At 37.7% G+C, this 25,923-nt stretch overlaps 1 protein-coding gene across 1 annotated transcript in view; it reads left to right on the top strand.

The window, feature by feature from the left end:
• MEI4 (meiotic double-stranded break formation protein 4) overlaps positions 1-25,923 on the top strand; it is a 130,987-nt gene that overhangs the window by 46,999 nt on the left and 58,065 nt on the right. The window contains exon 3 of the mRNA XM_058020869.1: positions 21,917-22,165. Within this exon, the coding sequence (XP_057876852.1) occupies positions 21,917-22,165 (249 nt within the window). The remainder of the gene's footprint in view (positions 1-21,916; positions 22,166-25,923) is intronic.

Genomic DNA, 25,923 nt, shown 5'->3' with positions numbered 1-25,923 from the left:
TGCTGTGCAGAACATTGATGGACTCAGTGATCCTTGTGGGTCCCTTCCAACTGTGCATATTCTGTGATTCTATGACTGACGAGACCTACACCTTCCTCCATCTGCCAACATTTCTGGGTCCAAGTCCTGATGCCTGATATATATGTGCAAATCTGCATGAAACAACTTGCACACAGAGTCTGCTTGCCTGGCCCAACAACTACACAGAAGCCTGATAGATTCCAGCTAAGAGCTGGAAAGCAGCAGGTCCTCTGAAGGAAACATACCGGTTTCCTGGGTGCTACCCCAAAGGCCCACTGCTCTAAGGGATATGTGAAAGGAGCTGAATCAAACCAATGACAAATCTTTCTTGAAAAAAAGAGTCTATTCTTCACATCTCCTGATAACATAAGCAACATCTTAACCTCCAAAACATTTACCTAAGGGGAAACGTTATCTCAGTCTTCAGAAAATCTGGATACTTTTCACAGTGTTATATGTCAATGACTGAAATGCAGTCAAAACCACTTTGTCAATTGTGCTTCTTCAGGATTACATTTCAGTTGCAGTGAGACTGATGCAAATAAGTAATGACCATAGCAGATACTGGTCAACAAGTAAATTACTTCCTTTTTATTCACTGACCCATAGCTGAAGTGACTGGAAATCACCCTCCCAGAAAATGGTATGAAAAAGCAGGTTCAGCTGTTTTTCATCCAACTGGCTGTTTATGTTTAAATCCTTGCAGCAGAGTTTTGGGGTTTTTTGAAAGAAAGGATGCTTGCTTTGATCTTACAAATGTGTATCATTATTTTTTAATCAGTTCAATTGTGAACGTGAGAAGCATGTTTTTGTGCTTAAACATATTGTGCAGAGACTTGCACAAAGGAAAACAATAAAAGGAATTGTAACAATTCTTGTTTTCAGTTTCTGTAGAAGTTTCTACAGTTACTTCCATCCAGTTTCAAAGTCTTGGTGTTAATTTCAGTTGTTATTATTAGTGGCTATTTAAACAAGAAAACACTTTTTTATGAGGCTTTGGGGGGCTTATTTTAATGTTAGACATCAGGAGACAATGACCTGTTTCGACAGATTAAAAAACATAATTTAAAATGAGATGCTACTGTATTGGATGTGTCTGAGACAGGGCTAGTTTCCCCATTGCAGCCCTCATAGTGCTGTGCAGTGTAGGAGATCTAGAAAGGTGTTGATAATGCAGCATCAGTGCTGTCCCTCCAAGACTCCCCTACTGAACCCAGTAGACTGGGGGACAAGGTCTTGGGAGGGGACAGCTGACCCAAAGTAACCAAAGGGATATCCATACCATAGGGCATCAGTTCAGCAGATGTTCTCAGCAGAGTAGTGCAGCATTTGTCTTCCAAAGCAACTGCTATTCATACTAATACCCTACATGTGAAGTGACTGGACATTACTGCTGATGGGAAGTACAGAAGAAATCTTTTGGTCTTCCTTTGCTTCCATGTCCAACCTTTGCTTTTGCTTTATTAAAGTGCCTTTACCTTGAATCATGAGTTTTCCTGCTTCTTATTTGCTCCACCTGTATCCTGCTAAGGAGGGTAGAAAATAGGGTGTCTTGGAAGGCACCTGGCACCCAGCCCAGGTTAACCATCACAACTATCAAGTATTTTTAGCATCTTTTAGAATCAAAGGTGCATTTACCCTTATAATTTTTGTCACATGTTTTTTGGCAGTATTTATAACTAGGGCATCAAAGAACTCACTACCAAGCATGACTGCTTACTTTTTTCTCTCTCTTTGAAATATTCAGCAGATTGTTCTATGTGCTAATCATCATGCAAGAAACTTTAGCTTCTAGGTGATCCCAGAAATCACGACTCAAACTAGGGGAAAATAATGAACAGCATGTGAAACTTTCCAATGCACAGATTTACCCTGTAGGTTTTGTGGAGGCTCAAAATTATTTTATAGTCTTATTGTTTCTTTGTTTTAAATTGAAAAACACAAATCCATGCTTTATCATTTTTTCATCACCTAGCAATCAATCCAATGTTCATGATTTTATGATATTCATAACTCAGTATTTCCTTTAAATGATTTCCTTTGAAATCTCACTGTCTAAGCCCTTATAAAAGTCAATTTGAGTGGCATTTATGATTTTATAATTTTTTTAGATTTTCCCATATTTGACAGGATTTTGCAAGGTTTCTGTGAGCTACTTAGATATTTCACAGGGGCTTTCTTAGCCTTGTGGTGCAAACTAACTGCATCACAGTCATTCAAACTGTAATTTAAGCACAGAAAATCTGTATGGGATGACATTTGATGCAGTACTCAATAGCAACTCTTTCAGTTACAAATGCTATAGTATCTTCTGAGTTCTGTTAGAAAAATATAAATCTCCTGAAAACATGCAAAAATTTAGGTTGGAGGAATAATGGTTTGGACACATGTAAAAACCTACTCTATTTAATTTAAAACCAATTGAGCACCCAGATTTTCAAAACTGAATTAACATCTCTGATGCATAAATATACATGTATTTGGCAAATATAAATAGTGATATTTTATATGGCTACAGCCTGACTTACAGCTGTCATTTCACCAACGAAGGAGAAAAAAAACATTGCATAATTTCAACCCTTCAAAATAAGTCCTCTAGCAAAAAAAATGAAGTAAGGCTCTGTAAAATTTAGTTGATGAGCTTTGATGGTAATATAAATGGAAAGCAGCCACTTTTGAGAAAGGCAAATTAACAGAAACCAACTGCTCTTTGATGTCTCCAAATTCTTTGTTGCTTTAAGTTCTCTGTCAACCTTATTGAACTCCTCCCTTTTGCTTTACTGAAGACAGTTTCATCTTACAATCTAAATTTAAAAGAGTTTGGTATTTTCTGCTAATGGAGTGTCCAATGGCTATCAGGTGACTTATCTCCTGTGGATAATTAGCTGAAATCATTTAACTATGATCAATAACACTTGGAAGGAGATATGGTTAAAAAGCCTTACTTATATTAGTAAAGACTGTGTATAAATTGCATTTTTCCTTTGAACATAACAGACAAGAAAACTTAGTGGACGATCTTGGAAACAAATATTACCACACTGAAGAAGGCTAAATAAATGAACATTGAAGAAAGCAACTAGGTTAAAAAAGTTGGCAAAACTTAAGTCCAACTTAGTTGCTAATCAGTATTTTTCTTAATCACATGGGTCAAATAGGGTAACTGACCTTGTTAGATAGGGTGCTAGTAGAGAAGCTGGAGACCCTCACTCCGTGGCTGATCTCCTGTCTCACTCTGTTCAATAAAATTGAAGCAATGGCACATTCTTACCAAAAAGATACAAGCAAAACAGAAGGATCATAGAATCATAAGATTATAGAATAGTTAGGGTTGGAAGGAACCTTAAAGATCATCTAGTACCAAGCCCCCCACCATGTGCCAGGACACACCTCACTAGACCAGGTTGCTCAGAGCCCCATCCAACTTGATTTTGATGGGGCATCTTCAACTTCCCTGGGCAACCTGTACCAGTGTCTCACCACCCTCACACAGTAAAGAAGTTCCTCCTGATATCTAATCTAAACCTACTCTCTTTTAAGTTGAATCCATTCCCCCTTGTCCAATTAACAAAAGCCCTTATAAAAAGTTCCTCTCTGTCTTTCTTGTAGGCTCCCTTCGGGTACTGGAAGGCTGCAAATAGGTCACCTCAATATGTTCTCTTTTCCAGGCTGAATAAACCAAATTCTTTCAGCCTTTCCTCACTGGAGAGGTGCTACATCCCTGTAATCATCTTTAGAGGTGGCCTCCTCTGGGCTTGTTTCAATAGGTCCATGTATTTCTTATGCTGAGGACCCCAGAGCTGGACACAGTGCAGGAAACATATACTGACCAGGACTGAAGGACGATCATTTACAGCAGTAATGAAGAGCTCAACAGTGTCTACAAGCTGAAGAAAATACATGCCAGCAAATAAACTCTAAAAAACATTCTAACAGCCTTTCCCACTGCACTAGATGAGAGGCAAAACTGGGCTGGGTAGACCCTGTGTCTCGCTTACTGAGGTGTGCATTATGTTTCCAATGTGTGCTTCCCTCCTTGGTGTTACTTGCTACTTGACTTACTAGTTAGAGAGATCCAGGTGAAATGTATTGATTGACAGTCCAAGGAATGATCTGTGGGACATTGGGACCATCTCTTTGGCTCAGTATTGACTTTAAACTGAATGAATTCCCAGAGCATTCAGGCAGTCTACCTGATCTGTTTTCCACAAATAAAATGTAAGTAGCAAGGACAAGCTCATCTTCATGAATATTGGCAGAACAACTTTTAGCCCTGAAAACAAGTGTACAAGTAATTCCTTATGAGGAAAGAGGGTTTCTTAGCATATGAAGAAATGCCAGCAGCACAGGTATCTTTAGTTTGACAGTACTTCAAAAACTCTGGACAGTGTGAAACAGTTAAAAGCTGCAGCATTCTAAATGTCTGAAGACATTTAATAGCAAGGAATAGTGTTCTGAAGGCTACATATATGAATATTTCAATGAGGAAACAAAGAGGAAAACATTTTTTTTAATAGAACCTCACTTGCAATGGCAACAATTCAGATTGAGAAGGTATTTAATTTCTATTATGACATACAGAGGTTTAAGAACATGATCTGTTGTGCTAATATCGTTTATGTTTGTTCATTACCCAACAATAAATTATTATCAAAGGGTAGAAAAAATCCAGTCTGGCTAGTTCTGAGGTATGGAATACAAACAAATAGATTCCTGAATACTTTGAAAAATGTTAAGGTTGCCCTTTTACACTCCAACTCATGTAGCTTTTATCTTGACATATATCTGCCTTTGGCATGTTTGAAGAAATCTGGTTTTGAAATAATCAATTTATGCATTTTAGAACTGCCTGCCCTGGTCACAAATGTGCCACATTGCATATTTATTGACAGACAACTTTTCTCTTGAGAGAATTATATTCATATGTGCATGGCTCTCAATGTATTCCTTCACATTATCCGTGTGTCAGATATGAGAATAAAGCATAAATAATATATTAGAGTTGAAGAGGAAATAAAAATATGAAAGCTATTGGAAAAACAACTCCTCTCCAAATGCAAGGTGCATGGGAATACAAGAGGATCATCTCCATAAATACATTTCTTCATCCAATTTCACCTTAGGTTCTCACACATCAGTTCAGAGCACAACTTCTGATTAAACTTCAATTTAATTTTCTTACAGACCTTAAGGAAATTATATACAAAGCACATATATCAAGTATCACATGCACTCCACAGAACTCATATTTCTTTATTCTCAGATATGAATTATCCAAGTAACCTACATAAGAATTTCACTCTGCTGAGTTGCTGCTTTCATTGTTTCCCAAATCCTTGAGACAAGAAGTTATACAGTCACTCAAGCTTAGAGAGCAAATGAATGTCACAGCTGAAATGAAGAACTGTGCATTTATTTTACATAACTGAAAGATCAAACAGTGAATTATTTCAACAAAAGTCTAGAATTTAGTTAAAACAAAACTCAATAGAACTTAGTTAGAAGTGAATTTAGTTCACTTTACGAACTACACTTATACAGTAGTTTCCACGGATTTAAGTGGAATTTGAAGTGTCCCTCCCTTTAATAGGGGTTTTATGTTGTTGTAAGTCATGACATCTATGTCTAGTCCCAAAATTATACATGTAATAAAATTTATGTTCACTTTTATTGCAGCCAATTCCTTTTAATCGCTTGTTTTCTTCATAATTACAGGGTTTAGCAATCCTGGATTTGGTTTGGTTTTGTGGGGTTTTTGGGGGGATATTGTTTTGGGGGTTTTTTTAATTTTTTTGTTTTGTTTTCTACTCATTCAGCAAAAACATGATTAAAGACAGCAAAGATATTTTAGTAGATGGGTAATTATCTCTTAAAACCTTCTATGGAATGGCTGTTTGTAGCAACTTAAGGGCACATGCAATTTTCTCCCTTTAAAATATGCACAGCCCAATCTTTCTAGTTCTACTCTTTCTGAGTCCCACATACGGACGTTCAGATTTCTGGCCAGCTGCATGAGGACATAACTTCTACAGATTGATTTGAATTTCAAATTGTATCACTTGAGTCACATCATGCAACTTTTAAATGGCATCCTCATTTGTACCTACTGGTGCTCACATTTGTATGTCACCGCCATTTCATATCAGGCGTGGGAACCATGGTAATGTGACCCTCTCATGCTGGAAGCAGGTGATCTTCTCTGAAGCAAAAGCCCAGCTGCTGGGAGAAAGGATTTATGTCAGTCCATGGCCCTTCCTTGGTGAGTGCCTGGAGCCACAGGAAGCACAGGTTGAGTTCCAAAGCAGATACAATATTGATTACAGCTACCTCGATCTGTTAGAATTATCTACAGCCCTTCAGCTGTAAGGCAGAGCAACCATTGACCCAGGATATGTGATGGGATTTTTCTGAGGAAAGGAAAGTTTCATGTAAAGGAAATCTTAGGAAGCCTGTTATAGTTGAAACATATTCATCAGATAAATAAAAATACTTTCTTTGCCTTTTTACCACACCCTGGTCACCTTGTCACTTCTGTACCTATCTATCCATCCATCTAAAAGCATATATGCTTATATATATTTGGTAAATGGATACCTCTATAAATGACCTATTCTATTTATACAGCATTTGCATTAGAAATTCCTTTTACTAGTTGAAAATATTTAATTTTTTCTGAGGAGTGTTTTTTTCTTCTCCAATCTTCTTTACACAGTTGCCAGATACAAGGAATTCTGGGCTTCAAGAATCTACATTTTTAATATTAACCTGAAGCCTACATTTTGCACTAGGAAAAATGAATGAATTAATGGTTTAAGCTTGTTAAATTCCGTTGGACATATTTACAATTAGAGCAAACTGACAAAACTCATTTTAAGTGAATGAAATGGTGACAATTTGCATGGCTGAGCAGATGGCACTCCCTCTCCTCGCCTACAAGAGCAGTACAGCATGGTCGTTTTGAGGAAAGACATTAGCATAACTTTGAATACTAAACTGGACTGCACAGTCTATAAGAATAAATTTATTAAGCACTACTTATGTGTGCATAAGTAGTGCTTAATAAACCCTAGCCCAACATGCCAGCGCACGACCATGATAGTGCCACAATATAGCACAGGTCCTTAAAACAGCTTCCATGTTGCTATGCAGTGCAAAGATTGTGGATTTTTTAGTAGGGGACTTCTCAGCACTATTGCCAAGGATCCTGGGAGGGATGAAACTGGCAAATGCAGGTGCCATGGGGGAGAGTCTTGCATTAATCAAAAGTCTTACCTGTGTGTAAGACTGCCAGACCACATGCTATTTTCTCCAGTGTAGATCAGAATATGTCCATATAGAGCTAAGAACCTCCAAAAACTCTCCTGTGATTTTATGTCTGGAATACTAAAGTTATTACAAAATACAGATAATAGCTATGCTAACCAATTTCTGTCCAATAACTCAGTAGTCAGAGTGCTGGCACACACAAATTCCTCTCACTTCTGTGTCAGTGTTAAAGCTCACCTTTTTCACCTTGCAAACCAATTAACCAGGCTACAACCAATCTTCAGGTGGGTCAGGTAGAATATCAGAGCAGAATACTGAGTTTGGTTTGGTTTAGTTTGGCTCAGTTTGATTTGGTTTGAAAGAAGTTCTAGAAGTTCTTACTTACTTCTAGAACTTCTTACTAGTCAAGTAAGACTATCACTAAGACAACACTGCTCTTCCATCAAAGCAATGATGGATGAGACAGCACAGGATCATAGAAACACTTGGAATCATTGGAAAAGGCCTCTAAGATCATTGAGCCCAGCCCTTCACCCAACACTATCAAGTCCAACACTAAACCATGCCTTGAAGAATCACATTTGCAAGTCATGTGGTATCATACATAACCCTTCACAGGAAGGTAATTTGATTTCTTATCTGAAAATAGGGCAAATTTCAGTTGTCTCTAATGAAAAATATATGCTACCTGGACCAGGGATACAAAACTGGAGCCCTCATCTTCCTGCCTGTTAATTACTTTTTCACCACATTAAAGCTCCCTGTAGCCTCAAGACTATTTAATTTCACCCAAAGCAGGGCATTTTGGCAAAGGGTATTGAAACAAATCCCTTCCAGAACATCACTGTGATTACTGGGTGCAACGCTCCTTTGGGAAACAGGGTGCAAACTACTACTTGAATAAGAAAACAAACAACTGTATCCTTTAAGTTCTAAGCAGGTTAGACAGGCAAGGTGCTAGAAGCAATAGCACAACCACTGTGTCTCAAGTGGGCACCTGCCCTTTCCAGTGTTTGAAGTGTTTTAAGTGTGTTAAGTCAGTATGGTCCAGGAAATGTAACTCACTTCATCAAAACTTATGCCTGACCCAGCTGAGTCAACAGAAAAAAATGGACATTGTAACCCATGGTTCAGCTGACACCTCATGCTTGCACAGAAGAACTAATCAAAATGTCTCAGGATTCAATCACAATCACGTGGATATTTTAATGCATTCAATTATCTGTATTATGAGGCAGTTAAAAAGGACTGCTCACATGTTGCTTGGTTAAAGTTCTGTGTATAGAACTGTAATCTGTATTTTCTACATCCCAGGACATCTATATTGTAGCAATTACCTATTTACCTCTTTGCCTCTTTAAAAACCTCATGAAGAAAACCTTGTGGAACTACAATAAAAAAGTACTAAATTAAATGAAAACTCTTTATATGTTCTTTAATTCTTCTTTCTTCTCAGGCATCTGTTGCTGTATAGAAGGAAAGTCTTGCAACATTCCTGTTTTGTTACCCTTAGATAAATGATGAAATTTAAATGCAGAAAATTACCTGCTATATTGTCACATTAATTTTTAAGTACCATTCTGACTACTTGCTAACATGCTTTTATTGTTTTTCTTACCTAGTGGAGTGAGAATCTTTCAGTACTGATTTCCAGGCAGTGAAATGCTTTGAGGGAAAGGTTTTATCTTTCCTTAGGATATACTGTATAGAAAGAAAAGGAATCTGTTGTCATTAATTTTATGTGATGACAAAGCACTATGAAGTATCTATTCATAATTGATGGTATGATGCCTATAAACAGTAGCAATTTTTTTTAGTTTCCCTGTTCTCCTCATATCACGTCTAACTTTTTATATTGTTTTTATAGAACAAGGTTTTCATTGCATCAGACACTGAAATGTGATCCTTTTTTCCCTGATGATAATGCTTTGTTTCTCAACAGAAAAAAAAGATGTCATTGCATAACTCACTGAACATCCCGGATCAGATATGTTTAGAATTGCAGATTATGCTCAGAGGGACTCCTGGAGCCATACTGGTTCTATCAGAATTACACAGAAAATAGAGACATCAAAACCACATTACATTCTGTTTTGAAAGCAGCTTGATGCTGAGTAATAAAGTATCATGATGCCATTTTTTAACATATTTTTAATTAAATATAGCACTGAAACACAGGGGGGGAAAAGGGTCCAATGAGAAGATTTTGATGCTCCTGCACATGATTTTCACATGCTTTTAAAAACATTCTACCTCTTGCCCTACCTCAGCTAAACAAAATTGCAGCTATGATAGTTGAGACAGGGGATTTCATATGTTTTCAGACACTTCCAGTTCTCAGGCAAAAAACCATGCATTAAAATATGAAGATGTCCTATAAATTCTAATAGCCTGTAGTTCTCCAAATGAAAATTATTTTTCCATGCTTAAATTGTTACTGATACTGTAACCATCCACTAGGCAGGGCATGCCTGTTTGACAGTAATGTAATCCACTTTTAACAACTGATTGAAGCCTGTGGTTTTGGGGTTTGGTTTTAGTTCACCACTCAGTTGTTTGAAATCATTCAGCATGCGGATTGGTTAAATACTGAGAACTCATGACCTCTAGTGTGATTAAACACCTCACTGCTTTTATGTTTAATTAATAACAAAAGCAGCTAATAATTTTGTATGACCTTTTGGCACAAAGATATTCTTTGACTGTTCTTGAGATCAAAAGACATATTCACAAAAAGATCAAAATAATTTATGTGCAACTAGTAGAATCGGTTTCCTTCACAAACTACAAACTGCTTATTTCAAACTGAAGCTTCATTTCTCTGTTGTCTCATTTGAGTTTACATACAGTGCTAATCACCCCATGTTTGGATAGCTTATTTTTTATTTTTACAGACATACTATTAATTTGCAGCATACACCAATACATATGCACATACACATTGATCATTTATGAAAAAGTAATGTTAAATTATGCTACTTGGATGTCACAAAGAAACTCTTCACTGAAAGGTTGGTGAGGCATTGGAATGGGGTGCCTAGGAAGGGATGGAGTCACTGTCCCTGGCAGTGTTCAGGAAATAACTGGATGTGGCACTCAGTACCATGGTCTAATTAACAGTCAAAGATTGGATTTGATGATCCTGAAGGTCTTTTCCAGCCTTAATGATTCCATGATTCTATGCAATCACTGAGAATACTCACTGAATAAAGTTAATGCAAGTTCTACACATTATTTTTTAGAAGTGTTCTTCAATAGAACAGGTACACACATCCCAGTGATTCTGCAGTTGATTTCACCCAGATTTTGCTGCTTTCAGATTAATAAAAATGTTGTTACAGACGCTCTGTTAATGGTGGGGGTGCAGCAGCATTTTTCCACCTTGAAAATATCAAGATTCTTCAACTTATTTTGAAAGCAAACTTAAAAATGGTAGTAGGTTGTACTTTGGTTGGTATTCTGAAGTGGTGCATAGTAACTCTACAAGTTACTTAAACTTGCAAATTTAAGAAACATTCCTTCTAACTACTAGCTCCAAGTTAAAAAAAAATATAAAAATGGGAACTGTGCATCTAAAACTGAATTTATACAGCTCTTTTTCTTTAATTAATATAGTTTTAAGTACAAAACAATTAAGTGAAAAACATCTCTCCAGGCAGGTGCCTAGTGGTAGAAGGCCTCAGGATTTTTAGGTGCCACTCAATAAGCCTATAATTGCAAGCAGAACTGCTACTCTCAGAAAAAGTAAAGCCAGTTTCTTTTTTAGAACAGTAATAATCTTGTCTCTGCCGAATTCTACTTTTTAAATTCAGCTCTCAGCATACAGGTGACAGGTTTGCAGGTAAAAGCACTGATGTCTCTGACTCTTTTATTTCAGTCTCAGCTGAAAAGATTAAATGAAAACATGCGTGTTCCAATCTATATAATGAGTGTCCAGTTTGCAAAGCATCCGCATCACTTACATGCACAAAAGATGCACAGAAAATGACAGGGTAGCTGCTGATATGTCAGTTATAGAAGACTGGAGAATGTTTTGTTATTTTTTTTTTCCCCTTGAGTTTCATTGAGAAGTAGTGCTGTCAGAATGAAAATGCTCTCCAACTTTTTCCATCTAATTCATTTTTCTAATTTGAAGTCTAAAATGAAAGTTCCAGTGTGTTAACAGTTCTCTGTAGTTCAGAAGGTAAATCCTTCAAAATCTTAAAAAAAAAGAAAATGCGTATTTGCTCAGAAATTTTCCACTATGTATATTGATAAAAAAGAAGTTTTTTGCAGAAAGAGGATTATTAAAATAATGCTGCTTAGATTATCCAAGAAATGGGGATGAGGTTACAAAAGCGTGTATTGTTTGTCACATCTAAATACTTATGCATTCAGAAAGATTGACTACCCTCTACTTAAAACTTGATGTATTGTGATGAGCCTAACTGCACCTAATGCACCTGACTTCATTATTCATTTTTTATCTCTCCTGTCTTCCCTTCTCAGCCGCCTCAACAAAGTATTAGTAAAAATTTCTTTGGGCTGTCAAGCATTAGAACAGGCTGTCCAGGGAAGTGGTGGAGTCACTCTCTGAGAAAAGTATTTAGAAGTTGTGTATTTGCGGCACTGAAGGACATGACTGAGTCGTGGACTTGAAGTCCTGAGTTAATGGTTGGAATCAATGATCTTAAAGGTCTTCTCCAGCCAAAATGATTCTGATTCTATGCCTCTATAGATTCCATTTCTGGCCAAGAAGGCTTATCACAGCCTTTTCAGCACAGTTTGTGTAGAGAACATAATATTTCATACAAAGATAATTTCTTTAACTGGTGAGCTTGGCTCATGGGAGTTTCTGCTAAAAGGCACCTTCTATTTCCAATGCATGGTTAAAGAAGTTTCATAATCCCATCTCCTCTTACGATATTGTGCTGGTTTTGGCCGGGATAGAGTTAATTTTCTTCAGAGTGGCTAGCATGGGGCTATGCTTTAGGTAAGAAAAGTTTAAAGAGGCATAAGTTAATCAGCAAAACACTCTGAGAGACCTTAATGGAATTTATAGAAATAAGAAGTGTAAAAAAGCGTCAAAAAGTGTAAGAAAGTGGGGGTGGTTTCGGTGGCCCAGGCGATGGGTGAGCTCTGCCACCCGGACCCCGAGCAGGCCCAGCGTGCGGCCGGACTCCAGGGCCGGGACAGGCAGGCCACACTCTCTAAAAACCTGCCCACAGCTCCGCTCCCGTCCTTCCCTGGCGGAAGGACCAGGGGCCTTCAGATGTGTCCTGCGGGGTTCCACGGCTTCCCCCCTCCTGCACCTTCCCGACTGAGGCGGCCTTTGCAGCCGGCCGGCCTTCGCGCTTCCCTCTCATCCCAGCCCCCGCAGCGGGAAGCGAGAACCGCGCGTCCGCGGGCTCTGCCGGCTCCCGCAGGGAACAGCCGCTTCGGTCCAGATAACCGCGGGTGGGAGCGAAGGAGCTGCCAGCCCTGCGCCCCGGGGCTGGGGCTGTGCCTGACGGCAGCGGGGCCGGGGAGGTGGCGGTCGGGCCCGGGCCATGGAGCCGGGGCGCGGCCCCCGCTGCGCTGCTGCAGGTGGGTGCGAGCCGGGGCCATCGCGGCTTCCGGGGAGGCTCTGAGGGAGGCTCCGAGAGGGCTCCGGGAGATGTCCCCAGCCCGCGGCGTCCCGGGCCTTTGGGGACATCCCTCATGGGCAAAGGCTGCCTCGGACAGCCCCCAGGTTCTCCTGGTTCCCCTGGAACCACCACCTGGTTCCCCTGGGACACCTGCCTTGTCTCCGTGCAGGAGGCCTTACCTGGAGAGCCTCAGGTCATCAGAGTGGTTTCCTGAATGTGAAAAACGCCAATCGCTTGCTTTTAAAATTTTAAAAGTTTAATAGTAATAAAATGGTTATAAAAACAGTAATACAATTAGAGTAGTAATAATTTGGACAATTTGAATTAGGACAATATGAGACAACAAATCCAAAGAGTTACGGACGTCCGGGTACCTTTTTCTGGGCAGCACGAGCCCGAAAAAGGACCCCGGTTAACAAAGGATTAACCCTTTAAAGCCTTTTGCATAGTCATACACTTAATACATGATGCATAAATTCCATTCAAATACAGGATTCTGTCTGGTCATCATCAGCTTCTTCCTCCGAATTCTAACAGCACCTTCAAGGCGGGAAGAAGTTCGTTTCTTCTGATAAGAGGCCATAAATTCTTTTTCTCTGAAAGATTTAGGTGTCCTGTGGCTGGTATCTTGCTTCGAGTCCTTTCTTTAAAAAAAGTATCCTACATAGCATCGTTTCTGTTTTAACAATTTTTATAACCTAAAACTATATTTAACACACTACTTAAGAGATTTAATACAGCATTACTTTCTAAAACAACACATATAATATTCATTTTAATATTTGCAAAAAGCCAATCATAAAATACATGCATTTTTCACACTGAGGAAAGGTTGAGTTTATTTGGGAGGAAATGGGAGCCTTCTCATGAAAGCTTCACTGCTTTGGTTATTAATAATAAAGGAATCACCTATTGATTACTTGTCTCTATTAGTCACAAATCTGAAGTTTTCTCCTGTCCATTTCACCTGAGTCACAAAGAAAAATCATTATTGTGAAGTTTTGTTGGATAGATGCTGGGATTCAATTAATGTTGTTAGCTCTCCTGTTAAAAAAAAATGCTTGTGTGAATATGCAGATATAATAGAGTATCAAAGAATTATCAATTACCAATATTTTTCCCTGATTATTTCCAATGTTAGTGAATTGAAATGATAGTTTCTGATCACTGTGACCTTAGGAATCCAGAAATCATAGGGCTTAGTCACTCGCATTTTTCTCATTGACTGATGGAAGAAAGTAATGATTAATTTTGTATTATCGCAGAATGGCCTGGAATTAAAGGTCCTTAAAGATCCTCTGGTTCCAACCCTTCTGCCATGAGCAGGGTCATCTTCCACTAGACCAGGCTGCTCAAAATCCCATCCATCCTGGTCTTAAACAGTTCCAGGGATGGCGTTTAACCCCAGCTGGCAACTAAGTACCACACAGGCTTTTGTTCAGTCCCCCCACCCCAACGGGGATAATCATAAAGAAAAGGTAAATCTAATGGGTTGTGATAATAATAATCAAATAATTGAAATAAAATATTATAACTGTGATACTAAGTATGCTAATGACATGATTAATAGGATGAATTGTCAAAAGGAAAGGAAGAGAGAGTAAAAAGAACCCAAGAGAAACAAGTGATGAACATGGTTGCTCAGCTCCTGATAACCAATGCTCAGCCCATTTCTGAGCAGAGATCCCAATATTCCTTTGGCCAGTTTGGGTCACCTGTCCTGGCCTTGCTCACATCCATAAATTAATATTTAGTCACTACATATTTAAATGTTGTTATAGTTACATTAGTGTCTACAGTATATGCAAGGATTCATTATTTATTGTATGCTGTATGCTTTTTAGACTACTAGATTCCTAGCAGTATTCCCTCTTTTCCTTGTCCTCTATAACAAACATTTCCTTTCTTCTGAACAATCTCATCTTTCTTTCTGCCAATATGAAATTTCTGTAAGAAACCCAAAACCAAGGGTTTTAAAATACAATGGGTGCATTCTGGAAGGTTACCTGAATGAATCACTATCACTGAAAGATACTGATCTTGTAGATTTAAAAACTTGTGGAAAGTGAACTGTTCAGGTTAAGGCTGGAAGTGTGAAACTGAAAAGGAAATTATGGTGATATTTTAGTCACTATATTTTAACATGGGAAGAGGAGATATGCAAACTAGCCTTCGTATAAAACTCCAAACTCTTGATTATTGCCTTTTTTTGAACTCTGCTTTGAAATTCTGCATTCAAAAGCTAATACAGTCATTGCAGTAGGTAAAAATGGGGAGATAAAGGCTGCTTTCTTGTTGGAACTTGGCAGTACATAAAGGCTGGGGTTGTTTTCCACAGTCCCTAATGCCAACTGTAAATTTACTCTTTATGTAATTATAATTAGCATTTATGAAACTTTGTAAAAGAATAAGGGTCTGAACTTCATGGTTTCATAAATTTCATCTCACAAAGCTATAATGAAAAGTACATCCTCAGTTCCCATACTAAATGGATTTACACCCAGCTGATGAAGTGAGCACAGTTCTGTTTTGGTAGCAGAAGAAATCTGTGCTGACATAAGAATAGATAAATTTGCACCACTGAGTTATACTTTAATTTCTGAACAGCAGGTTTTATAGAATAAATTCCCTATTCTGGAAACATATTCGTGTCTTTAGTAGTCAGAATAGTAAAGAAGAAAGATGGTAGTGGTACTGTGTGCCAGATTCACTATATATTGTTGTGAATGACACATAAAAAAATTTTCCTCCTGTTGGAGGAGGAAAAGGAGTGCAAAAGGAAGAAGTCTCAGCTTGTAAGGGGAATATATACACAATTTTAAACTGCCATAAAACTCAGGTTTAAATTACTGTTTCCAAATGATCTTGTTGAAGAGTGAGGCCCAGAAACTTTGAGGAGCCAAACCAATTTTTTATGCTCATATAATTCCAAACATACTTGTTGTTTCTCATGTCTTTAATTTGCACCTGCCTGCTATTTGTACATTGTAATATGTTTGCAAGGTTATTCTCACAAACTTTTTTCCATGACTTCTGGGTTTTTTTCTAGAAAGCTTTTTTTTCCCCCCCCAGAGGTATCAAAAAGATGTGGAATTACAAACTTCTTTTAAAGGGCGATGCTCTCAGCCTTGCAGAATTTCTCTTGTTAGCTAGGTACCTTAAATAGGTCTTTGAAGGTCTCAGCTTTAGCTGCCTGTGGTGCACCAGCTCATCTCAGTGCAGCTGGCTGTCCACAGTACACGTGTGTGCATCTGATGTAGTCATCTTAACACTCTTTGTGGTCCGTGGGGGGAAACAAATGTTTCTGGGTCATGACTTTACCACAAAATGTACAAATGACTTGGCTTATTTTTAACATTAGAAGTCTCTGTTTCTGCCCATTGATGATAAAAGAAGTCCAGACAGCTAGGTCAGTTGTGGCTACCTAAACTGTAGATTTCTGTAGTTAAGAGGAGATAAATCCTACGTCAAAAACGTTACTGAAATCCTGAGGGATTATGTTTGCTTATGTTCTTAAATTCTCTGAAATGGTTATAATTGGGGAACATTAGTAAGTTCTAAAATGTTTTTTTCAACTCATTCATGTTACTTGGATTTGGAGGATTTGTAACATTTGATTTCAGAAGCTAAAATTGTTTAAAAGTTAGAGTTTGAAGAAATAAATCATGCTACATCTAAGTTTCCTTGTGCTTTTGACATAAATTATTTTAAACATTTATTATTTTCAGTGTTGTTTTACCATTTTGAGTTCATTTGAAAAAAATATTCTGGAGTTATTGTTAGGCTTGCTGTAGGAAGAGCAATTTCTTCCCTCACTATGTCCACATTACATGTTTTTGTATATTTGAGCATAGGTTGTTTAAAGATGACACCATGGAGTAGCCTTGGTTTAATACACATTTTTACAATAAACACTGTGTAATTGGAGGCATACTTCAGTTCATCTTGATTGTGTAGCTGTCCCATTATCATTGTTTATAATATACACAAATGTCATTTTGTTAGGCATACCAATTTAATCAAGTTTATTTTATTGTTGCTTAATTTTGTGGCCGTATGTCTCTGAGCTCAGCCCAGTTCCACTACAGCAATTGCAGCATTTTGTGCTCCATCATAATGAGTCAATATCTTGGTTTCTATTGTATAAAGCAGATGAGGTTACAAAGGTGTGGGTGATTTTTTCACCTTTATTTGCACTGTGTAATTGACAGACTAGTTAAAGTAAAATCATGGTAAAAAAACAGTTTTTCCTTAACTGTTTGTACCTTTAAGGACAGACCATACTCTTAAATTTAGACGGAAAAGCTTTTTTTATTTTTTTATGTTTAGGGTTGTCTGAAGATTCTTTGCTGTATAGTAGTGGTAAACAGCAATTTGTTTCTGTCCTGAGAAATCCTCTTATTTTTAAATAAAAATTTCACATGTGGAGAAAACCGAGCTCTGGAATGGCCTGGAAGTTATATGAATTACAGTCTATTTTGTATCTTATGCTATTAATTTTTGAAATCATTTTTTAAATTCATATGATAGTGGTCTGAATAACAAATGAGTGTCTTGACGTAATCAATAAGGTTTTGTCTATGACATTTGCAGCAGTTTCCTCCATTATTAGCCATGAATTTCATGGCCAAATTTGCAAATCACACCTGAGGTGTGTAATTCTTTGACAGTGCTGATAATTACTCCAGTGTTGAATTATTCCAAGTGAATTTAGGTTTGAGGTTTGGTTTGAGGTACACAATAATTTTAAATCATAGCATAACTCAGCTAGCTTCCCCCCATTTCTCTCTGATTTACCCATTTCCAAGGTCAGTGAGAACTGACCTATGTGCCTCTTGGAAAAGTAAAGTATATAAAGCTCACTTTCTTTACCCATAAACATCCCTGAAAGATTTCTTAAAACCTCTACAGGTGAGGATTCACCTTCTTCTGCAAATGGCCAATTCTTTGAGTCATTAACCCTTAGCATTTCAGTCTCTCCACATGAGCTGCTGCAGCAAATGCACCTGCAAAACTGCACAGGCAGATTGGTGGATTAGGGTAGTGCTTAGGAATCAGATTTATCCTGGTTCTTTCTGTTATCCTGTTTCCTGCTTACATCAGAGGTCTTCAATGGATCTTGCACCACGTGTCAGTTCCCCCTGGTTATGTTACACAGAGCTGTGTGGGACGGTTCATCACTTCTTTTGTAATTATTTCAGCAGGTGAATAATTGCTCAGCAGCCTTCCATGGCTAGGATCTCAGCAGGTCTGTGGGTTCTCAGTACCCTCTCTCTGCATGAGAGCTGGAAGTGTGGAATGTCATTCTTGTGTTGGAAATCTGTAGACTTAGCCCCGTTTTACAGTGTTGTTAATCCATCGTGTCCTCTGAGTGGTCTTCCAGTGTCAGTTTGTGGATTAAAGGGTTTGCATAAGGAACCTGTGGTATCTGTTGTTAGGGTGCTGAGCCCTGCTTCCAGCAGAGTTTGCAAGGGATTACTGGTTCTCTCCTTAACACTGAGGTATCACATGAATGGAGCTTTGGATAATTCTTGAACCTTTCTCTTTATGTCAGAGGTATTTTGGCATTAGCACCTGGAATTAGACGGAGACTCCGTTCTGCTCTTGGTCGGGTTCTGTTCTCAGTCAAGGAAACTCTTTGGTCTGGTTCTAAAACTTTTCTGCCTAACCAGTGGTGTAATTTCTGTGCTGATAGGAGCAAAAACATTATTGATAAAACTCTGTAGCTGCCAATATGCTTTCAGTGGAATTTATTTGGTGGTTCAGCACTTCCTGAGAGCAACAGATTGCTGTGCAATTTTTGCTAATGCACAGTTGGCCCACATCACCATATTTCTAATAGTGTCATCCGGTGTGGGTTTTTCTAGAAGACTTACATAGTAGTTTCTGAGAGAGCAGTTGTTCCTTTAGGGGAATGGTGGAAAACCTCAGTCAACTCTTAGAACTTCTGCTTTTTGATAAACAAACTTCTCTTTTCCTAATGAGAAAAGAAATAGAGACATAGTGTCAGTAACAGAAAGCAAGTGAAAGAGCTGTTTATTCTCCATAAAATCTTTAATAAATCCATTCTTTCTTGAAATACATCCAGGAATATTGCTATTTGTCATTAATTATCTACTTTTAAACTAGAGATTTTGTGATCCAACAGAATGACTTCTCCAAAAACTATGTGAGTTGTTCCTAAGAAGAACCAGCTGTGTTCTGTGATCTGTCCTGCTGGTGGGTTTTTTTTCTAACAACATCTTTACAAGTAATTTTTCCAGAAAAGTAGTGACTTTTTTCCTCCAAAGTAAGAATATCTCCCTAAACTCATTCAGTGTAAGGCGCTCCTACTGCAGAAGTGACTCTGTATAAAATGTTAAAGAGGAAAAGGCCTCCCTCAAACTCCAAATTAATTCATTAATTAAATGTATGTCTTAAGTGTTAAGGTGGAATGCTATTTAAGATTCTCAAAGCCAAATCAGGTAATGGTTTATATGGTTTATCTGACTTACTAGGGATACATCTACTTTAGAAAAAATCTTTTTGGAATGTTGCAGTTGAAAGATCCTTTTACTTATCTCCATTGTACCATTACCTTGTGCACTAAGGTTTTTGTTATGCTTGAAACACAGTAGTCACTTTCCAGATAAAATGAAAAAGTGACTCTCTTTATTTTGGTAATGGGTGGCCAAAAAATGCTACCACAGTAGCATTTCATACTGGTAGCATAGTGGTAATATGTCAGTGGTCAGACAGCAAACTTTGTATTTTTTTTTTTGTATTTTCTTTGTATTTTCTTTGTAACAGTATGTCCTGTAAGGAGAAAAAGAATGCAATAAATAATGTATTGGTGGTGACTCTGATGATAAAAGGCACCTGAGCATTCATGAAATGCTGGCACAAATACCACTTCCCAGTCCATACTGGAATGTTGGTCATTTTGCAACTTCTGTGAATGTAATTTAAAGGAGAAAACTTATATTGGCAAAGCATGTTATGAAGCAGGAAGTAAATATGTGTTTGTCCTTAAAAAGAAGATGAATCAGAAAGCTTTGGCAGAGTGGTCTCTGGAGGTACCAAAATGTTAAAGGGGCAGTGTAAGACATTTTTCTGCCTGCCCTAATTTATCATTCTGCTCTGCACAGGGACTTTGTAAGAATGGAGCTTGACAGACCCCGTCTGAATAAAATCTGGGTGAAATTTCTATTGGTGAGGTAATCTGGGAAGCACCTTTCAGATTCAAAGCTAAATATTTTAGATACCTTACTTTTACTATTTAATCTTCTTTCAGTGTGGTTCCACATATTTCATTTTATTCACAGCTTTGAAGGCAGTTCATTTACTTGCATGCTTTTGTATTTGTAAACATTTCCTTTCATGTATAGGGCAAGCAAAAGGCTTACACCAGCTTGCTGTCCCAGAGGTGCTAATCCTTTGAGTTTGAGAGAATCACCTTCTGCTTTTCACTGAAATTCTAGATATGAATTGAAAAGTTGTATGAAAAAGATTTTCTTTATCAGAAATTTTGCAAAAGTACCATTTAACGTATAACTGCTTTAAGTAAAGCATATATATAGTATAGTTCAGTCTCTAAAGGCTTACTATTTAATTAAAGAATGCACAGGTGGCTTAGATTAGGTGATTTTGCCCTGACAAATGACAGAAATGGAATATTTCAAGTGGAGAAGAGTAGCTTAAAATATAGCAGTAGGTAAATTGATCCCAAGGAATGTTTGCACTCTTGTCCTTTGTGCTCTGTACGATGTAATGGACAGAGTGCAAGGAGTACCCAGGAGTTCTTTGTGCATTTCAGAAGTATTTGAAAGGTGAAAGAAATACATAAAAAACAGTGCCTTCTGTAAGTGTCCCTGATGGATAAATGAATATTCGATGATTTATGACTTACTTTCTAAAGTCAAGTACAACCAGGGGAAGAAATCAGCTTAGCGATAGCAGATGATCTGGTGAAAGGATGACCTAAAATACCTTTTTCAAACCTTTACTGTGACTATTTCAGAGCTGTTCAACACAAGTTATTAATGCTTAACCTGCAGCTTTGGTGGATAACAAGAAAAAAACAGCATTGTGAAAAAATTGTAGATGTCAAGGTCAGGGCAAAAGTGTAGGAAGTGATTTTTTTTTTTCTTAAATTATTATTTTGGGAGTGATATTTTTTGAGGAAAAGAATACATCAAACAACTGAATGAAATGGTGTGGAATTAGGGAAAAAAAGTAACTTTGCTAATTAGATAGGCTGGTTGATATTAGTTGGTTGTAATTTAATTTTTTCCTTCTCTGCTCCTAGGCCCTGTGCTGTTGCACATGATGTAATCATCTATTTAAATATTTTATTTTTCTGACTCTTTTAATGCCTTTTGCCCCATTCTCACTGTTTGTAACAAAGCTTATGAAATTGTCTTCTTCACTTACCTTACTAGCCACTTGCATCCCTTTGATGCTGTCTGCTTAGCCTTCTGCAGGCTTGAGGCTTAATATAGACTTAAAACTACAAGGGCACCAATACTGGGTGTCCAAAACCAGACACAACCTCAAAGTTTTATGTTTTGAGCACTGAGACCTTCTGGTACACTTTCAAGAAATTACATGTATTTTATTTAAGTATAAATAACCCCAAATGAATTCTTCTGTCATGTCAGAATTCTTTTGAGGGGGAGGGAGTATCAGGGTGAGAGTTTTGGGGTTAGTATTTTTACTTTCTTCATCCTTGCTTTAGTGGTTATAACATTTGCATTAAAATTATGCTAGGATAAGCCTATTTGAAGTGCTTATTATTTCCACAGTTATTCTCAGACACTGGCTGAATTTTATTTTTATAGCTGACTGCAGCTCATGTATGTTCTGTTCTCACATTGTGCACAGATGCTTGTATTTCTGTTCTTGATGATTTAGGAATGCACTAGATATTAAAGAATTGGCCTCACTGTTGAACAGTCTTCAAAGCCAAGAAAATATTTTGTGTCATTTCCTTAATGGAGTCATAGTGAAGTAACCTTTTTTTTTCTGTTTTTCTAATGCAATAGAAATCAAAGGCAGAAGAGAAAATCAGATTTCGTATTTGAAAATATCAAAACTAGCATTGGCTTTTGCAATTATCCACTCAAAACCACCAGGGAAGAGTTCCAAAGAATACACAGAGTACCTTGCCAGAACTGTATCTGAACAAGATTTTGGATGGAAATGGAAAGTGGAAGTGCTGGAAGCTGAAGTTCTTCGATTACGACAGGAACTTCTTTTGAACAGGATCTCTCCAAGATTCTGCTTGGAAAATAGTAAGTTCCTCAAATAATTTCTGGCTATGTTGCAATAGCAAGGAACCAAACAGCTTTCATCTTGCCTGTACCATTTCTTGTACCTAGATGTGAGAGTCTTCAGTGTTGTACAGTTTTTTATTTTTCCCAAAGTTTTGACATAGTGGAACACTTAATTTATTTGTAGGGATTGTGCTTGAGAATTTGATGCTCATGCAGAATTTATATATTTAACCTTCAGAATCAATGTGTATTATACAAGATAATTGCAGACAAAAATTTTCAATACACAATGCTACTCTATAACCTTGGAAACACTAGTTTGTAATAACTAGTTTGTATTTACATTTGGAACATGTCTTAAAGACATATTGCATATTTTTTAACCACTCTACAGATTTTTAAATCAGAATTTAAGCCTAAAGTGTTGGAAGTGCTAATCTTTAATATGTGTAACAGGAGCGTAGGGCAGGCTATGTCTGTTGTTTCTGAAAGTGTATTGAGATTGTGGATATGGTGAATGTTTTTTATGGCATATGATAAAATATTGTGAGTCTGATATTATTGGATTCAGGAAAGCTTTTAGTCAAAGAAGAGTAAAAAAAAATGCTCTCAAACAGCACTGTTTCTCTGACTTTTGATGTGTAGTAAGTCATGCTTAGTTCAGGATATTGGTGGCACTGTGTGAGCTTGGAAATCAGGCAGTGGAGGATTTCTGCAGGCTCTGGGAAGATACTTTCCTGGGAGATGAGGTGAAAACGCTCTGGGCTGAAGGAGAGAGAAAGTTCACTGCTGAGGGCATCTCTAAAATCAAAATGTATAGCTAATTGCTTTATGACTTGAGATTTTTAAAAGGTTCCCCGGTGGAAAACTTGATGAGGCTTTACCATACTGCTTTTGTACTGAAACAGTAGCTTCTTTATTGCCATCCCTAAAGAGTTCTAATTTGTAATGTTGACTGATGGAGAGATCATTAGACTTCAGCTAGAAGCTCTAATGGTTTATGTATTTAATTAGTATAATAGACCTTTCTCTACAGAGAAGTGATTTAATGACTATTCTTACTTTTTTATTGTCTGTGTGTCTATCTTCTGCAACCTATTGCAAACATGACATTTAAGACTAAAAGTAATTTTTAAGTTCAGTTTCCAACAGGTGTCTTACGTTTTGAAGAACTGGCTGTGTATAGTCAGGAGAAATTTATAAACATCTAATGTCTGGAGAGGCTACTCTAATTTTAGATTAAGCAGAACACAGAAAACACTACCAAGTAGCAAAACATAGCAAACAAGATCAATTCACTTGCAACTTCTGTGTTCTAAGTCTAATTTTTTGAAAGATTCTCTAACCTCTAAATTTTAATTTTGAGATAGGCAGAGAAAACTGTCCCTGGCAGATAACGCCTCTTGCAAAGGATATTAATTTTCATTACCCTAGTGACACTGAAGTTTGTTCACAGACTTAAAATGTGATAATCTTTTCTAATTTTAGATGTCGCACACCTGCACTGTTTCTGCTGAGTGTGCATTCATGATTACAGTTCCACTGGAGACAAATGCTCAGTCTTGCTTTTGAGTAAAGAAAGATTGTTACTGGTACCTGGTGCAATATCTGTTGGTGAGATCCACGCTCTTTTTGGGAGGGCCAGTTGATGATTTATGTTAGCAGTAGGGCATCTGTGGTTGACATGTGTGGGAAGATGGTCATAGAAACAAGGCCTGCCTGAAATAGAAGCCACTACACCACTGACATCTACCCCAAGATAAAAAAAAACACCTTTCTTGTGTGTTGTGTGCCAGTTTTGAGATTTGTCAAGCCTGTGGTGAATAGAAGCTAAAGGGTAGCTACTGCTGAGACACAAAATCACAAGGATGTTAAATCTAAGAGGAAAAGAGGTAATAAGTGGTGTTTCATCCTTTCAAGTGAAACTACTATAGACCCATCAAGCCATCTTTATGGTTTCCCAGGTTTACCACCTAGTATCACACCAGAAGTTTGCTCCTTAGGGCTGAGGATGATTGCTAGGACTGCTCTTAGCACCAAGTAATCTGCAGACATGGATCCTTTTCCTCCTCCACTCATTTCTCTCGCCTCATTTCTGGAGCTGGTGTTCTGCTTTAAAGAATGCAGCCTCATAAAAATATTTCAAAACCTCAGCCTTTCTATGGCTTTACTCTGTTTTGATTAATGACTTTAGATACAGGGATAGTTGGGTTTCACAAAATCCATCACCAGAAAATCTCATGCAGTGAGGATAAGACTGCGTATGTTCCTGCTGGTGCCTCTTGAGAACTGAAGAGTTTGAGTCCTTCAAACAAGGTTCACTTTGCAGCTGTATGTTCTCTGCTTTGCATCACAGATGTGAGAGCTTTCCTCTCCCACCTGCTGTTTGTAATAGTAGTAGGTCTTTCAGAGACTTCAGGAATGATTAGAAACTGTCCATGGAGTTTTATTTCCCTTATGTGAGAAATTTGTGAGCTGTTTTCCCCCTTCACATACAGTTGAACACAGTACAGATTTGCTAGTACATGAAGGATAAAGAACAGAGAGTCCATTTTTAAAAGAAATGATGCCTAAATTTCTTTGTTCCACCTGAAAAGTTCTTTGTCCTTAGAGACACTAAAAAAGTTGTGGGTTCCTAACTTAGGGGGAGAAACATGCTTTGGTGCAGGTAAACTACTTGGTGGTATGAGTTCTTACAGATTAATGTGTTTTTTGTGAAAGTGTTGAGTATTCACTGACTGTGCTGTGTCTGACAGGTTCTTATTTGACTTACTGTTCAGTTATCTTTCTGAATACAAGACTCTCTTCCTTGGTGGTGCTTTTGGCTGTATGTCAATCATATGTGGAGAAGGAGAAGCAAATATTTTTGCAATTATCTGTTATTTTTCACCTTGACAGTATTGTCCTGACAGCTAAGTCCGTGGGTAGAAAAAAAAAAAAAGTCAAATCTCATGTTAAATCAAAGTTTCATGCCTTTCTTTGATTTAGATTACAATTTCACAAAAAGGAAGATAGAAACTTCTTGATGTAATTTCAAGAATAAGCATTTAAAGTATTTGAGCATTCTGTTGTCACTTTGCTTCAGAGCAACAAGAAAAGATAAAGGTTCTTACAAAGCATTGATGAATTGATAGGTTCATGGATTGAAGCACCTGTCCTCTAAGACAAATTCCTTCACTCTTATCAGTTCATAAAATCAATGATCATATTGTTTCTTGGCAGGCTGTGTTAAAGAGCTCTGAGAAGCCTGCAGCTGTTACTCCAGCCCAAGAAGCCATAAATGCAGTATTCTACCCTTTTTTTGCCAAGCATGTATTTTAGGAATGACAATTTAGAGGATAGATGTTTATTACCTTGGTTGCTTCCAGCTGATACTCTTGAAGGTTCCAAATCGATTATCCAGGGTTTATGTTTAACAAAACTTGTCTCAAGTATGTGTTCCCTCTTCCTTAGCTTCACCTTCAAACTTGATTCAAGTTAGTCCCTTCTAATGCAGTGGGTAGGAATTTACTGAACTGCTTGCTCCTCTAATTGAAATTAAAACCAGATTCTCTCCACCCTCTACCTTTTCAGAATTGGATTACTCTTCCTTTTATAGGTCATTTACAGTGGAATGTGTTCTGCCATGCCCTGGAGTTCCCTCCTGTTTTTAGCCTCCACAGTAGCACACAAGCCAGTCACCCCACCACAGTGTATCTGTGCTTAGGGAAATGCTGACCTCTGGGTCACACTGTGATTAACCTGAATGTCTGATTTTTAACTCTATCCTGGGGCTG

Source organism: Melospiza georgiana, chromosome 3 (genome assembly GCF_028018845.1).
Source record: "Melospiza georgiana isolate bMelGeo1 chromosome 3, bMelGeo1.pri, whole genome shotgun sequence".
Classification (NCBI taxonomy): domain Eukaryota; kingdom Metazoa; phylum Chordata; class Aves; order Passeriformes; family Passerellidae; genus Melospiza; species Melospiza georgiana.
Note: the sequence above shows the minus strand (reverse complement) of the source record. Positions and strands in the feature narration are given on the sequence as shown.